We start from the raw sequence: 13944 nt of genomic DNA, 5'->3' as shown, positions 1-13944 counted from the left end.
GATTCTGTTTGTATGTGGGATGACTTCCCAGCACCTCCATCTTCTCAGCGTGGGGGCAGAGCGGTGAGAACTTGGGAAGTTCAGCAGCATTCCTAGGTACTCATCCTTCGGTTGAATGATTTCTATACCGGGCAGCCTTTTATAGGTTTGTATAAAATACGTGTAATTACAAAGATCTGTTCCCATCAATAAACCCAGTTTGAACCGTTTTGCTGGAATTTAAACTATTTCTTGTTAATCCACACACACAACTAATAAGTGAACGCAGGGCTTTTTAAATATACTATTTATATCAGCATATGTCCTAAAGAAGTTTTTGATATTTTTTTATTTATAGTAAATCATAGCAGCATGTAGCATGCAGAAAGAAAAATTGGGGGGGGCGGGGGGGTAAACTCTATTAATCTTTATAAGAGAAAACATGTCATGTGTAATATCCTTGGGTTGCATCACCATCTGTTGTTTGTGGGTTTGGTGGGTTTTTTCTGAAGCCCTTGGCAGGGATCCAGCAGATGCTGGGGCTGCAGGGGCTGGGGGCGAGAACCTGCTCCCTGAAGCACGCTTAGATGTCTTCTGCTGCTTGCTGGGCCACAGCTGTGGTTTCGCACAACAAAAGCCCATCGGTTGCAAGTATTTTCTTGGTCTGAAGTGAGAGGTTTGCAGCTGAAGGGGCTCGTCGCTCGAACCCACGGCCACAGCGCTGCTGCTGGAGGTGGTGACCCGGCATTGCCCTTGCAGGTGCCCAGCGGGTGGCTCTGAGGGTTTTATTGTCATCTAGAGCCGTCTTTTCCTGCCTGTACCCGTCCCTCAAATTTTACCGTTATTGCTGCTTTGATGTTCCCTCCTTTTCTGTTATCGTTTTATGTTCCAAATAGCTGTGGAAAATCGGCTTTTGGAGATGTCTGGGTGCAGAAGCTCAATGTGCAGCATTGCTGCTCCAGCACCTTTGCTGGGTTCATCCCGTCCCGTGATGAAGAACTCGGCTGGCAGGCGATGGAGCTGCCCTGAGTTATTACAGCAGGAGCCGGTGGGATTTTCCTACAGGAAATCCAGTGGAAGAGATGATAAATTTTAGCGGAGGATCAGGTAGCTGGTTTAAACGCTTCAAGTCAGGCTTAGAGCTTAGTAGCTATGGCTTTAGTAGCTCGGCAACAAATAGCCTCTCCAATTTCCAAAGGGGCTGATGAACTTTTGAGGGACTTTCAAGCAGCAACCCTGAGCCAGAAGACCCTTCCAGCCCATGCTGCTCCTTCTGAAGGTTAGAAGAAGCCTCCTCATTGCCAGCATCACGGTCCTGAGGAGCAGTTTGCACCCATAAGGACATGCCAGAGCTGTTCTTCAAGACCTAACGGGTCTTCTCCCTCCGTGCCCATCACCGTAGCCATTCCAAGGGGTGTTCTCATCTCTTTCCAAGCACTGATGGCCAACCAGCCAAGCTCCGTTTGACCACTTCTTGACCTTCTGTGAAATTGTTCTTATGTAAAGTCATCTTTCTGTATGTAGAGGATCAGGATTAGAGTTTTTCACCCCCACCTTCTGAGTGGCATCAGTATTGTGCCATGTCTGACAGGGCTGTTTCCACCACCTTGTTTTGGCATTGCCTTCCTGCCTTTCCTGCGGATGTTGTCCTCCATCTGAGGAGCTCCACCATCCAGCACAACAGTTTATTACTCCCTCTGTAGAAGCAATTTATAAGACTGTGCATTTTATATGACTGAATCTCATGCCATGCGTATGGTTGTATCCTTCAGAGCCACCCAGCCTGTCCTCTCTGATAGCCCGGTCCTCTTCTGCATTAACAGCTCTTGTCACCTTTCCTCCCTCTGCTATGCAAAGCTAAAACCAAGGGTTGAGCGGAGCTGACAGCTCCTCCGAGGATGGATTAGAGCATAAGCATAAATTTAATTTCAGATGAAAGACAGGAAATGTAGAAGGGACGGACCTCCCTAGGTCTGGGGGCTGGTTTGACCTCAGGCACGAGCAGACAGCGTGCGGAAAGGAGGTGGGAGATAGGTGGGGTTGGAAGGGAGAAGTACCAAAGTTGAGCACAAGCAGATTTGGACATAAATAGCTACGCTTGGGTCGCTGTCACATTTAATACCAGTAGTCCAGACCACGAGCTTGATCTCTGGCGAGTTCCTTACAGATACTTTAAGGAATTCATGAGGAAGAGACACAATGTCAGTAAAGTGCAGAAAAACAAACCTGCGGTTATTTTTATTGAGAAGGGAAAAGGGGTGTTGGGGAACAGCTGACGGTCAGGCTGCGCTCGGATACATCCTCCAACGCCCCCAGAGGAGAGACGAGAGCGGTAGCAGACGGTGTTGATGGTGGAGAATTCTTCAAGTCAAACCAATTTGGTCCTACGAGCAGACAGCATCTCCCGTGGACCCCGGAGCAGCAGTAGGTATCGTGTAACTTGGGTTTTTATCCAAGGCTGTAGAGGAACACGGTGTGTGTGCCTGTGGTCTGCATCTTGGAGAAAGAAAACAATAGTATATTCTCATAGATCTTCCTTGGAATCGGGTCATCTGATGGCCTCCGTGAAACCAGACTGAAGAAAAGTGGGTGGTGTGAAAGGCTTTGAGACCAGCAGGAGGAGTGGGGTGGCGAGATGGGATTAATAGGGTAGGAGAAGACTCTGGAAAGATTTAGGATCGCCTAACTTGTAGGTGTTTAACACCTAACAGCTAACCCGTGGGTCATATGCATTCACCTTTTTTTCCTTCTCTGCACATATGTGTTGGGACAACTGATATCAAGTGAAGTTTTCAAGCCTTGTGCCTCAGCACGTTCCGTGCTGAAGGAAATACAGACCCGACGTTTTGGTGGAGCTCTGCTTTCCAAACTCCGCAAGAGGCTTTGTTACCATTTTAGACTAAATTTAGGAAGGTCCGCTGAGTTTACCATTTTGAGCAAAAATGAAGAAAATCCTGTTTTCTGGTGTACGGGATGAACCTCCTGGCTCTCTGCTACAATTAAATTATCCACCCCCTCCTCCTGCAAGATGAACAGATGCGAACCCCAGAGACTCAGAAGCTCCCAAGGCTAATAATATTGTGTTTTTTTCATGTCAGAAGTATTTTTTGTGTTTGTCGAAAGATTCACTTGCACAGCCGTAACATCTCTCTCTGCCGTGCCTGGAACAGATGCGTGTGTTGTAATATAGACTGCGAACATTGACATCCCATGTGGTTCTCATTCCTCCCATTCATCTTTGAAGCTAATTGGTTCCATCCATTTCAAATGTGTTTGGCTCGCCGCAGCTATTTGTACTTTCACTCTGGTTATGGCGCTAATGGTGTGATATATATAACATGAAATAAACTCTCGTGACTCCGGGGTCTGCAGAGACACATACACAGCACTTGCATTTTGCTTGCTCTGGTGTTTTGTTTGGCTTTTTCTTTTAATTATGTCCCCCAGACACTTTTTTTCTCTGCACTGAAAGTGCGATTAACCAGCTGGTGCCTGAGATGAGGGTCGATGGAAATCGCCGCTGTGATCGTGGCTCATTCTGCGTCTTGGGAGCTCAGAAAATGCAAAAATAATCCAAATAATCCAAAGCTAAAAGGTTTCGCTGGTGTTTGGCTTCCATAGTGCTCCCTGTCGAGTTGCTGGGGCTGATGTTGTTAGCATTTTCATCTGTCCTATCTGTATGTTTTAATATTGTGAATATGCAGATTAGTGAAAAAAAAAACAGTAAATTAGCAGAGATAACAAATTAGGTAATACCAGAATTTTCCCGTGACTCAACAGCATAATGTAGGTAAGTTAATATTCCTGTTGAAAAGCCGTCAGTAAAGTCGCGGGGTATTTCTCTGGTCGTTCTCCCCTCTGTCCGTCCAGCCGTGGGAACGTGGCGCTTCTGTGCTAATTGGGAAGTTGACTTTCTCTTCCAGTGCTGACTCAAAGCAACCTCCTTACCTTCCGTTCATTATAAGCTCATCTCAGTCAACAGTGATTTCAATCTTCGCTGTGTGCTTAAATGCAGATTTTAGAGGGATTTCACTGATGAACAGCAAGGGAATATTTGGGGATTTTTGCAGTTCATTCCCATCCCTCGTTAATTTTTGAGGAGGCAATGGAACATATTTCACACTTCAGCTTCTGCTCGGAAAGTCACGTAGTTTCTCAGCTTCACTTTCCGTATCGTCACTTGTTGCTAGGGAGGGTTCTATTCTCATTGTTTGAATGAGCCGGTTCAGACTCATTCTTTGCTTTGGGGATTTTTTTTAGTATTTTGTTATTTTTAAACAACGCGGCTCACAAGTATTTGGGTTGCTGCTCTCAGCCGAGTCACATTAACTTCCTTCTCACCTGTCCTCAGCAGGAAGTCAAATGTGTCAGCTTTGCATGTTAAGCTGGGCAATTTCAAGAAAACAGAGAAAATTCCTGTACGGCTGCACAGCCCACAAATGCATCCATTGAGAAATAACTGCTGTGCAGGGATCGCATTTTTAAATGGTTTCTGTTGAGTCTCAGGATTTCTGCTGTCTGAAGGTACTTCCATCAGTGAGCTATGGCAAAACTGAGCCATGCTCAGCAGAGCTGGAACTAAACTGCTACCTGGCTTAAGGGGGAAGAACACCTGTCACCTGAGCTTTGCCGTTGGTTTAACTCATCTTTGCAATGAGGAGGGAACGTGCCCGCCAAAACTCGCTGACTTTTGTTAAACCAGCCGTGGGTTGCTTGTTTGAGAGGAGGTAAAACAGATACAGGTCCCGGTAAAATCGTTATACAGCAATTGTTTGTAGAAAATGGACAATTCTACATCTTTTGGCTTTGTTGCCAGTTTCGTTCCAGCTCCGAGAGGCACCTCTGGGCTGGTGGGTGCTGGTGCCAGCGGGGATTTCCTAAGATTAAATCATTGCCAAATTTCACTAATTTTCTATTTTTTCCTTTGTAGGTCCAAGTTCAGTTAAAAACAAGAAAAAGGGTAAGTTGAGTTTGAATTCAGTTTCCCTTCCCGTGCCTGTGTTACCCAGCTGTGAACTCTCTTTAGCCAACGGGAAGGACACCGAGGAGAAGGTTCCGTCTCGGGGACGGGCAGGGATTGTGGCAGAGCAGCATCGGCGCTTGTTAAAGCCTTCCCTAAAAGCTCCAATAAGCTAATTACATTGAACAGAAGTAATTCTGAAGACACTATAATTAAATAGTTGGGTGGAGTTGGATCACACACCAGCTCTTGGGAGCCGTTTGCCCAACAGCTTCAGGTTTCAGTCCCAGCGAGCAGGTTGGGGTCTCCTTCAGACCCACCAAGTCAACGGTGATACGCTCAGCATCTCACTTATGGTTGTGTATTAACCTTAGAAGGATTATTTTGTGTGTTGGTGTTTTGTCTGACTTTATGTTCCTCAAGCTGTTTGCAGTTGGGTATTTTTAAGATGCGTATCGATGAGTTATTGTGATTTAGGTTATTGGGGCAGCCCCGTGTTTCCATGGGGTGTCTGATGGTGCGGGAGTCCTGGGGAATGCTCACACTCATACACTTACTTGCCACCAGGAACTTAAATGAGTGAAAGGATCCGAATTGCTTGTACGTGTGAGTATAAACTCATATACTCACATATACATACATACATGCATATTATACACTGGCATAAGTTACTGTCAGCGTATGCATGGCGTCTGTACACAAGCTTTACAGCACAGTGACATTACACACATGGCCATCGTCTTTCTCTATTCAAGTATGAACAGCTTAGGACACAAATCAATCAGATTCTATCATTCTGTAAAATTCTCCTCAGAAATATGCTGCGGCATTGATTTTGGGCAAGCACAGTCGCGTTACCCATTTTTGCTCCTCGGAGCCACCGAAGTGCTACTTCAGTAGCACATCCCATCCCTTTTAATCCTTGGATCCAGGCTCAAGATTTACGGCTGAGACGTTGAGACAGGCTGCAGTGAGAAACTTAGTTTATATTTACCCTCAAAAGCAGCATAAAATTTTACGTTTGAGAAGTTTGTCCTAGCAAAGCTCTGAAACCCTAAACTCGTGTTAAATCAGCTGAACTAATAACAAATGATGGCTGTGGTGTTCGCAGCAATTCCGGAGTAGCAGGGGGATCTCACAGCGCTGTATTATGTACAGCTGTAGCGCCGTATAAAATAGTTTTAATTTTATGGTATTGTCACATTTAATTTTTTTCAGAATTAGAACATATTGTTTGGTGAACGATGATTAAGGGAAACTTACTGGTTCTGCCTGCTTTGAGTTTTGGAGCCTGCCTGGTGCATGTAGCCTAAGACGGAGACTTGGCAAGCTGGGCCTTGGGCGCTGCTGGGCCTGGGGTCTCCCCTGTTAGCAGATGAATCGAGAGCTTTATATTTACTGAATATCTGGGTTCTTTTGCCTTGTGACTTTAACAAGTGAGGTTCCATCAATGCTAACAAGTAGATGAAATTACTCGAAGGAGCGTGAACGCACAGAAAATACACGTCCCTGTGCGGCATCCGAATTCCGTGCGATTGTTTTACCGCTAAACGAGCAGCTCGTTTAGTAGCAGGGCAGATTAGTTAAAGCAGCTGTAATGCGGACCCCCCTCGGGAAGGCGCGGCAGCAGCGGATCCCGCTTTGGATGGCCCAGAGCGGCGGGGATGCGAGTGACGGGAGCTGAGCGAGTGTGCTGGAGGAGAGACGGGTCGATAATTCCCAAAGCGAGGAGGAGCGGAGCTGCTGGATCCGAGGAGGGGCTGGCGTGTTGCCAGCGCAGATTCGAAGACACGGCTGCTAATTTGGGTGGAAATTCTGCTGTGAATGATTTGTCCCCTTAAGCTCGTAGGATGCCAGGGTTGCTTTAATCACTTTAACTTAGTTTTCTGCACGTTGAAGCTCAACCGCACTATTGTCCTACGCTGATTTCCATGTGCCCTTGCCCGTGGCCGTCTTGAGATTTCCACTTCTTCACTGGCTAAAACAGATGGGGTTTTCTTACAGCATTGTTCCATGGCGAAGACGGGTAGTCAGTAGAGAAACAAGTACATGAATGTACTCAGAAACCATTCCAATAACCATTATTTCATATCCTATCTGCTGCTGTCATCTAAAAAAGCGTTTAATTCTGTCCTACAGTGGACTTTGTTTCAGCAATTGAAGCAATTTTGTGCTGTTAATAAAGCTCTTTGACATAGAAGCTGTGACAGATCTGCATTTAAAAAACTGCCCCGAAAGGACATCTTTTTTATTGGGGATCTGGAAAACTGGGAGCGCACAGGTCAGGCCGTCCCTGCGGGCAGTCTGCTCTGGATATGTCTGATAAGAGTCTGTAATTAAATTGGTTGTGCTGTTTCTCCTTCTGGGACTGTGTGGTGAGCTGTGTTTGGGGAATATGGCAGTGCCTCCTGAATGGGTTGCTCCTTCCCTTGCCCCATCCAGAGCCCAAAATGCACAATTAATTATTTAGAGGAGCCGTAGCATCAGAGCCCTTGGTGCACATTAATTGCATCCCGCTGGCCCCATAGCAATGTGGGATCCCTCCCATTGCTGGAAGGAGCTGCAGTTCAGCTCGGAACTGCCCTCTGGAGGCATCTCCTCCTCAGACAGGAGATCAGGCCGTGGCCATTATATCCTAATGCATAAGAACATCCCACATGGTTGGATGCTCCTCCTTGTCCCTGCCCTCCAGCCAGCAAACAGCCATCCCAGATTTTCTGTGTCCTGTAGGTCAAAGGCCTCTGCGGGCTGAGCGTGGGATGAAACTAACGTCTGACCTTCTGTTTTTCAGGTAAGAAGGCTGGTCCTCCAGGGCCCAATGGTCCCCAAGGGCCACCAGGTCCTCCTGGGCCCCAGGGCCCCCCTGGCATTCCCGGCATCCCCGGGATTCCCGGCACAACCGTGATGGGACCACCCGGCCCCCCTGGCCCGCCAGGCCCTCAGGGACCTCCTGGCCTGCAGGGTCCCTCAGGTAACCGCCTTGTCCCCTCTGCTCAGAGCCCTGGTGTGGCATGGGGATGCGGGAGGTGCCATGGCGGCACAATGATGTGCAAATAAATAGAAAAGCTCTGGTTTTCCATCTGAGGACAGCGGAGGGTCTGAACCTGGTGGTGCAGCGTCCTTGTGTAGGACTCCGGTGTTCCTGGGCTGGTCCTTGCGCCCATGGGGACACGGGAGGAGCAGAAGTTGTGCTGCACGGTGGGGTTTTAGGGTGCTGGTTTGGGGTGCGGTGCGGTACCTGTCAGCAGAGGATGCGGAGGAAAGGAGCAGCAAAGGCATGCAGAGCCTCGCTTCCCCTTAAGCATCCCACCAAAATCTGGCCAATTTCTGGGTGTGCAAAGTGGCTCTTCCCAGCGGTGACTCGGGTGTGTGTTAATTCCCCTTAAGCTGACGCAAAGCCTAGCTTTGCAGCGGGACCAGGAAGGGTGGCGCTTAGCACCACCGCTGAGCCAGCCTAGGAACTGCACGAACTTGCCTCCCGTACCAGCCAGACGAAGAGAGTGTTTTCTCCCGCAGTTCTTAGTTTCATTTTTCATTGTTTCTTTGTATCCTCACCATATTGTTTCTCCATGGAGTCATGTGCCAATTATTTTGTTAAAATCCCTGAAGTTAATAACTCTTTAAAATGCACAAGTTCACATCAGTGTTGTTCGTTATATATATATGTATGAACAGTCTAGTATCAAAAAATGTATCTTCGCAGAAATCAGGACTATTACGCTATAGCTCGCATGGCTCTCAAAGGAAAACTTGGTTGACTTCTCAGTTTTGTATGTCAGAAGTTGGCAGCGCAGGGGCCAGGAGCAGCATGAGGCCCTCAGCACTGCAGCGCTGCCCACAGGCATCTCCTCTTCATAGGGACTGGGCTCTTGGAGAACAGAGATTTCAGCGTGTAGCTTGAATGCAATGAATGACCTGAGCTACTGCGGAGCGACGCTTGTAATCTTTGCAGCCAAGAGGCTTTATTGGCGCTGCCGACCAGGGAAAGGGTTGTGCAATTCGTCCTTCTAGTGGAAACTGGTCGAATAGCTTTGGGAATTTTGATGATAGGCAGAAATGTAGGAGTAAAACAGGAAAAAGTAAGATGAATCTTCTTCTTGTTTGTGTACTTATTAACATTAAGCTGCTGTCCGCCTTCTATTAAAAATGGGGGGTTAATGGTTATTATGGGGTAAAAGTCTTATTTATGGGAGGGTTTACTGCAGCTCTTTCAAGCTGCCCGTTCAATGATGTGCAATTGCGCTTTGCAGGTGCCACGGACAAGGCCGGCTCCAGAGACGTCCAGGTTGGTTGATCTTCTTTCAAGGGAAAAAAACCCAGCTATGGCTGTATTTTTGTAAGCACCACCAGCCACGTTTGCTAGCGTTGCGTTCGATGGTGCAGCTCTGAAACAAAAAGACCTCCTTTCTGCATGTGCTACATCAGAGCGACTGCCTGAGCCCACCCTTTCTATTGCTCAAAAGAAAGCTCTGGGTATCTGGTTTGGGCTTCTCCTCTCTTCTCCAGCACTTAACCATGTTGTTGTCAGCTGCTCTGATATCTCTTTTCATTTATGAAAAGCATTAATGCTCTCGGGGTGCTGTCGTGCCTCTGTACCGGTCACGGGCTGTGGGGCGCGTGGAGCGACCGTCCCGTGGCGCAGCATTTCCCATTAATTCGTGATCCCTCTGGTCTCGTTTGCAGCCAGCTGTGGTCCACCTCCAAGGCCAAGGCTCAGCCATCCAAGTGAAAAATGGTAAGAATCTCATGATTTTGGCAGTTCCTTTTCAGCAAGCCCATCCTGCACCCATAGCCTCGTATCTGGGTCTAAGTCCATCCTAAAACACGTCCCTGTTGTCCCTGCTGTTGGCCTCCCCTGTCCCAGGCTGATTCTCCTGCCCAGAGCCCCTCAGAGGAGTCTCCTCTTGAGCCTCCATCCCCATTTCTCCTGTGTTTCTATTTATCTCCTGGATTATCCTGTGAATCCCGGTAATTCTGTCCCGCTGCATCTCCCTTCTTGACCCCCAGATACACGATGTGCCTCCCCCAACCTGCCGTTGTATCAGAGTTTCCCTCGCTGGCCAGCCTTCTTTCCCACTCTATTCTATTTTAAGCGCTCAGTGTATCCTTTTCCCGCCTCAGCCCCGTTAGCCTGTGTTTTTCTCCAGTTTTCCCAGTAATTTATGGCAGGGAAGGCCCAGCTGTAGTGGGAGGACACAGAGGTGCGCGGCCACCAGCTCCTCCTGCGTTACACTGACATTTCGTGCACACGCATCCTCTGTGGTCCCTTGTGCATCTCTACCCCCACCAACCTCCTTCAAGCCTCTAAGCCCAAGTCCTGCTGAGCCGTTTCACATCCAGAGGCGGCTCTTTGCTCTCCTCCTTCCTCCCCGGATCCCTCTCCAATTTCTGCTCGAGTTCCTGCTCTTCTTGCCAACAGCTGGGTCTCATTCATTAGCTGCCGCTCACAATGTCTGGGCTGTGTTGTCCCCTGCATCATTGCAGGGGGGTTGGACTAGATGATCTTTAAAGGTCCGTTCCAACCCCAAATATTCTATTATTCTGTAATTCACACCATGCAGCTCCCCGGGGAGCGTGGGCAGCAGCCTCGGTGTGTGTCCCCCCAGGCGCCGGGGCAGCGGGGACAGGGCTGCGGGACCCCTGCCCACGTTCTGCTGCCCACCGCTTCTGTTCGAAAGGCAGTTTTCTCTCTTTCAGCAGACGTGAGCTGTGATTTTGCACGGTTAGCAACTGTGCTTACAGTGGGGTGGGGGAAAGCTCCCCAAAACAAGAAAGGAACAAAATGAGGGGAAAGATGGTGCTTTGCTCAACATTCAGAAAGTAATTATCCCTTTATTAATGGGAAGGCTGGATGTTGACAGAGCGTACGCTGCTCCCTGAGAGTGGGAATTGCCCTGTGAGGGTCCTTCCCTGCTGCTCAGGAACAATCTGACGCCGTGAGCCATTAATTCTGTCCAGCTGGCTGGTGCGCAACTGGGGCAGGGAGCTGGGGAGCAGGGGAAGGCTGGGGGAGAAGGGTTGGATTCAATAGAACAAGGCACCTACAGAGAATGGCTCTGTCCCCGGCTCATGGCAAAGCATGTCCTCTGGACCTGCTCGTTGGCCTGTCCAGAGAGCACAAGTCCACTTATGTTGTCAGTTATTCCGCCGTCCCCAGCGCCAGAGGGCTGGTGGTGGATCTATGAACCTCTGACCGTGCTGAGGACCGCAGTTAGGGGCTAATGGGGTGCGACGTAGTGCAATTTCATACTTGCTTGTTATTTTGGCTTTTAACCCCCTAGGAAATGTAATGACAAAGCATGTGTTAAAACAAGGCTAGGTACAAAGTCAAGAATGTTGAAGTCAAGGAATACCAGAATTAAAACCCATTGTGTAATGCCAACCTCCATGCGCATACATGGTCTAGTCCCATGATTGAACATGATTTTTTCCATGATACTGTTGCCTCTTTTCCCTCAAGGACTAGTGTTTTTCTAGGGATGATCCCAAGGCTTAAAGTGAAGCACATCATGAGCACATCCTCCTGCCCAGCAGCACTGGGAGGGCTCAGACACATTGGCCACGGGTGGTCCCATTCCCATAAGGGCAGGAATAGTGCGAAAAATCAGCCCCTGGCCTCTCAGGTGAATTAAGAAAACTTTGCAAGCACCTTATAGTACTGGCGTTGACTTGCATGTGCTGGGGTGTCTTTGCTCTGGAGTGGGGATGATACCACTTACTTTTGATGGGAACCTGTTTTCAGGCCTTGTAAAACACTCAAATATGATAATAAGCTCAGCTTAGTGTCAGGAGGAGGCAAGCCGGTCTGTACCAGCGCTGGGGATGAGCGTAGTGTAGCACAAAAGGCCATACGCCTGTTTTTCAAGGATGAGAACTCTTGACGAGGACAAGTAGAGACGCAAATCAGTTGTGCTGCACGCTGAACAAAACGGGTGTCCACCCGCAAGACGGTGTCATTTGAGCTGTAGAGAGGCATCCAAATCAATGCACCGTAGCCTTTAATTCTGGGATTTTCTCACTGAGTCACTTGACTTTTCAACTTGAGTCTGTGCCAGCTGTTGTGTATGAAACCTTGACGATGTGACTGTATTTGTGTGCTCCTGCGCTTTTCCTTCTGACGGGTACTGAGTGACTGCCGTTTTCTCATACTGAGATCTTTCAGGTGGAGTCCTCAATGACTGGTCTCGCATCACTATGAACCCCAAGGTGTTTAAGCTGCATGCCCGCAGTGGGGAGCTGGAGGTACTGGTGGACGGCACATACTTCATCTATAGTCAGGTAGAAGTGAGTACGGTCCTAGGCCTAACTCCTATTCTTGTGTTCCAATGGAAGCCTTGCATGAAACCACGAGAGGGCTCCAGACCACTAGCAAATGCCAAGAAACTTGTATGTACTTTTAACCGCTTCGTGCTCTAGGAGATGTGTGTCGGAGGAAGATGTTAGAGTCACGAAGGGCAAGGTCACACGTTTCGCCGTGACACCCGCCGCGAGAGATTAGTTACCGAAACACAGGCGCCCCATCACATCCCACATGCCACCGGTGCTTGTCTGTGCCCATCTAAACCTCCTTGCAGAACAAAGGTCTGCGCTTTAAAAGAGATGTAAGAACCAAAGCCCGGCCAGCTGGGGATCCTTGTGAAGCCATGTCACTCTCTGTAAGCGTAGGACTCTCAGCCCCGGGTGGCTTGGCCAAACTCCAGCCCAGGTAACTCCATTTGCCTCCACCTTCACGTAGCTTCAGCCCGACACGATGAGCCAGCAGCCGCATCGTGGAGCGGGATGGCCCAGCCGCTCCTTCAGCTGGTACCAGTGGCAGATGTACGGACCTGCTTCTGTAAAATGGGCTAAACAAAGTCATAAATTATCATGATATAGTATACAGCTAATTGATTTCCTCTCCCCATTCAAATAAAAGGCAGGAGATGGGCTCTGTTCCCAGTGTCTTGCACACCTCTGAGCAGAATTGCTGAGCCCCGTGGATTATGAGCCGTGGAGCTCTCCCCTTCCAGGGCAGGCAGGGTGTCCACCCCCCGTGGACTGAAAAACCGTCCAGGTTCTGCGGCAGATTTTAGTCATATGAGAGAGGTTCTGTGTGGCAACCACAATTAAGCAACTTCCACCTTGTTTCAGGCTTCTGGTATCACCTCCTGCTCACGATTTGCCTCTGTTCAGTCGCCAGCCCCACTGGGACTGTTCGAGTCGGATCAAGTGTGGAGGGAGCTGCTCTTGCATAGAACTGCTCGCCTGCCTGGTTTGGACGGGGACAGGAAAAATAACTCCACGTGGGCCAAAGGATAATTATTTCCCCAAGTGCTAATTGCTGGCCACAATGTTGTACCTCTGAAGCTTTTGTCATTTGTAGCCCCTCATGCAAAAAGGGGACTCAGTTTGCGCAGCTCCTGTGGTTGCAGGGTGTAGCCTAAGAAGAACTGGCAGGTACAGCCGAAGCGGCTGGTTTCCTTCCAGGGGGAAGCAGCAGCCCCCGGGGGTGACTCCTCTTCGGGTGGGTGTTTCTCAGGCATCCCACAGTTCTTCAGAATCAGTGTGTGGGAGGTGGTGAAGTAACGAGTGATGGAGTCGTGGACTCAGGCGCTAGATCACAGAGTTAAACCAGCGCGAACGCTCTAAGGTCATTTCCTTCCGAGCTCTGGAGGTTGGGAGAGTGTTTTCCCTGTAATAGTTGATGCCTTTGAAAGCACCTCGAGTCCCATTGCAAAGAAGGCACCTCCCAGTACATCTTAGGGCATTTTTGATGGCAACACTAAAGGAGGCTCATGGGACCCAGGAAGCAGGACTGGCCAGGTAAGTGCAAGAGGACTTCAGTTAAAATATTTCTGTGTGTTTGCTGGATGCAGAACTGTTTGTAGCAGATAAGGTTGTCTGTGCGTTTTTGTAACGAGGCCTGTGCAGGTTTGTATTTTTTTTTCCTGCAATAAGCGGGGTCTAAAGCGAGGATTTGTAGCTCAGCCTTAGATACATGGATTCGCGGCCACTTGCATGCTTGT

At 48.8% G+C, this 13944-nt stretch overlaps 2 protein-coding genes across 6 annotated transcripts in view; both read left to right on the top strand.

Annotated features, from left to right (window-relative positions):
- LOC309444091 (chromosome-associated kinesin KIF4-like) overlaps positions 1–13944 on the top strand; it is a 474457-nt gene that overhangs the window by 363316 nt on the left and 97197 nt on the right. The window lies entirely within an intron of this gene.
- The window catches only part of EDA (ectodysplasin A), a 74542-nt gene that overhangs the window by 56606 nt on the left and 3992 nt on the right, over positions 1–13944 (top strand). Inside the window, exons 3-7 of one of the 5 annotated variants that reach the window (XM_082062134.1) lie at positions 4910–4939; positions 7731–7910; positions 9190–9224; positions 9623–9674; positions 12102–12181. In XM_082062134.1, the coding sequence (XP_081918260.1) occupies positions 4910–4939; positions 7731–7910; positions 9190–9224; positions 9623–9674; positions 12102–12181 (377 nt within the window). Of the gene's footprint in view, positions 1–4909; positions 4940–7730; positions 7911–9189; positions 9225–9622; positions 9675–12092; positions 12224–13944 lie in introns of all 5 variants that reach the window. The other 4 variants (XM_082062132.1, XM_082062133.1, XM_082062131.1 and 1 more) reach the window with 4 other exon arrangements.

The sequence above is a fragment of the Streptopelia decaocto genome (assembly GCF_964273445.1).
Source record: "Streptopelia decaocto genome assembly, chromosome: 10".
NCBI lineage: Eukaryota > Metazoa > Chordata > Aves > Columbiformes > Columbidae > Streptopelia > Streptopelia decaocto.
This window is presented reverse-complemented; position numbering and strand designations above follow the sequence as displayed.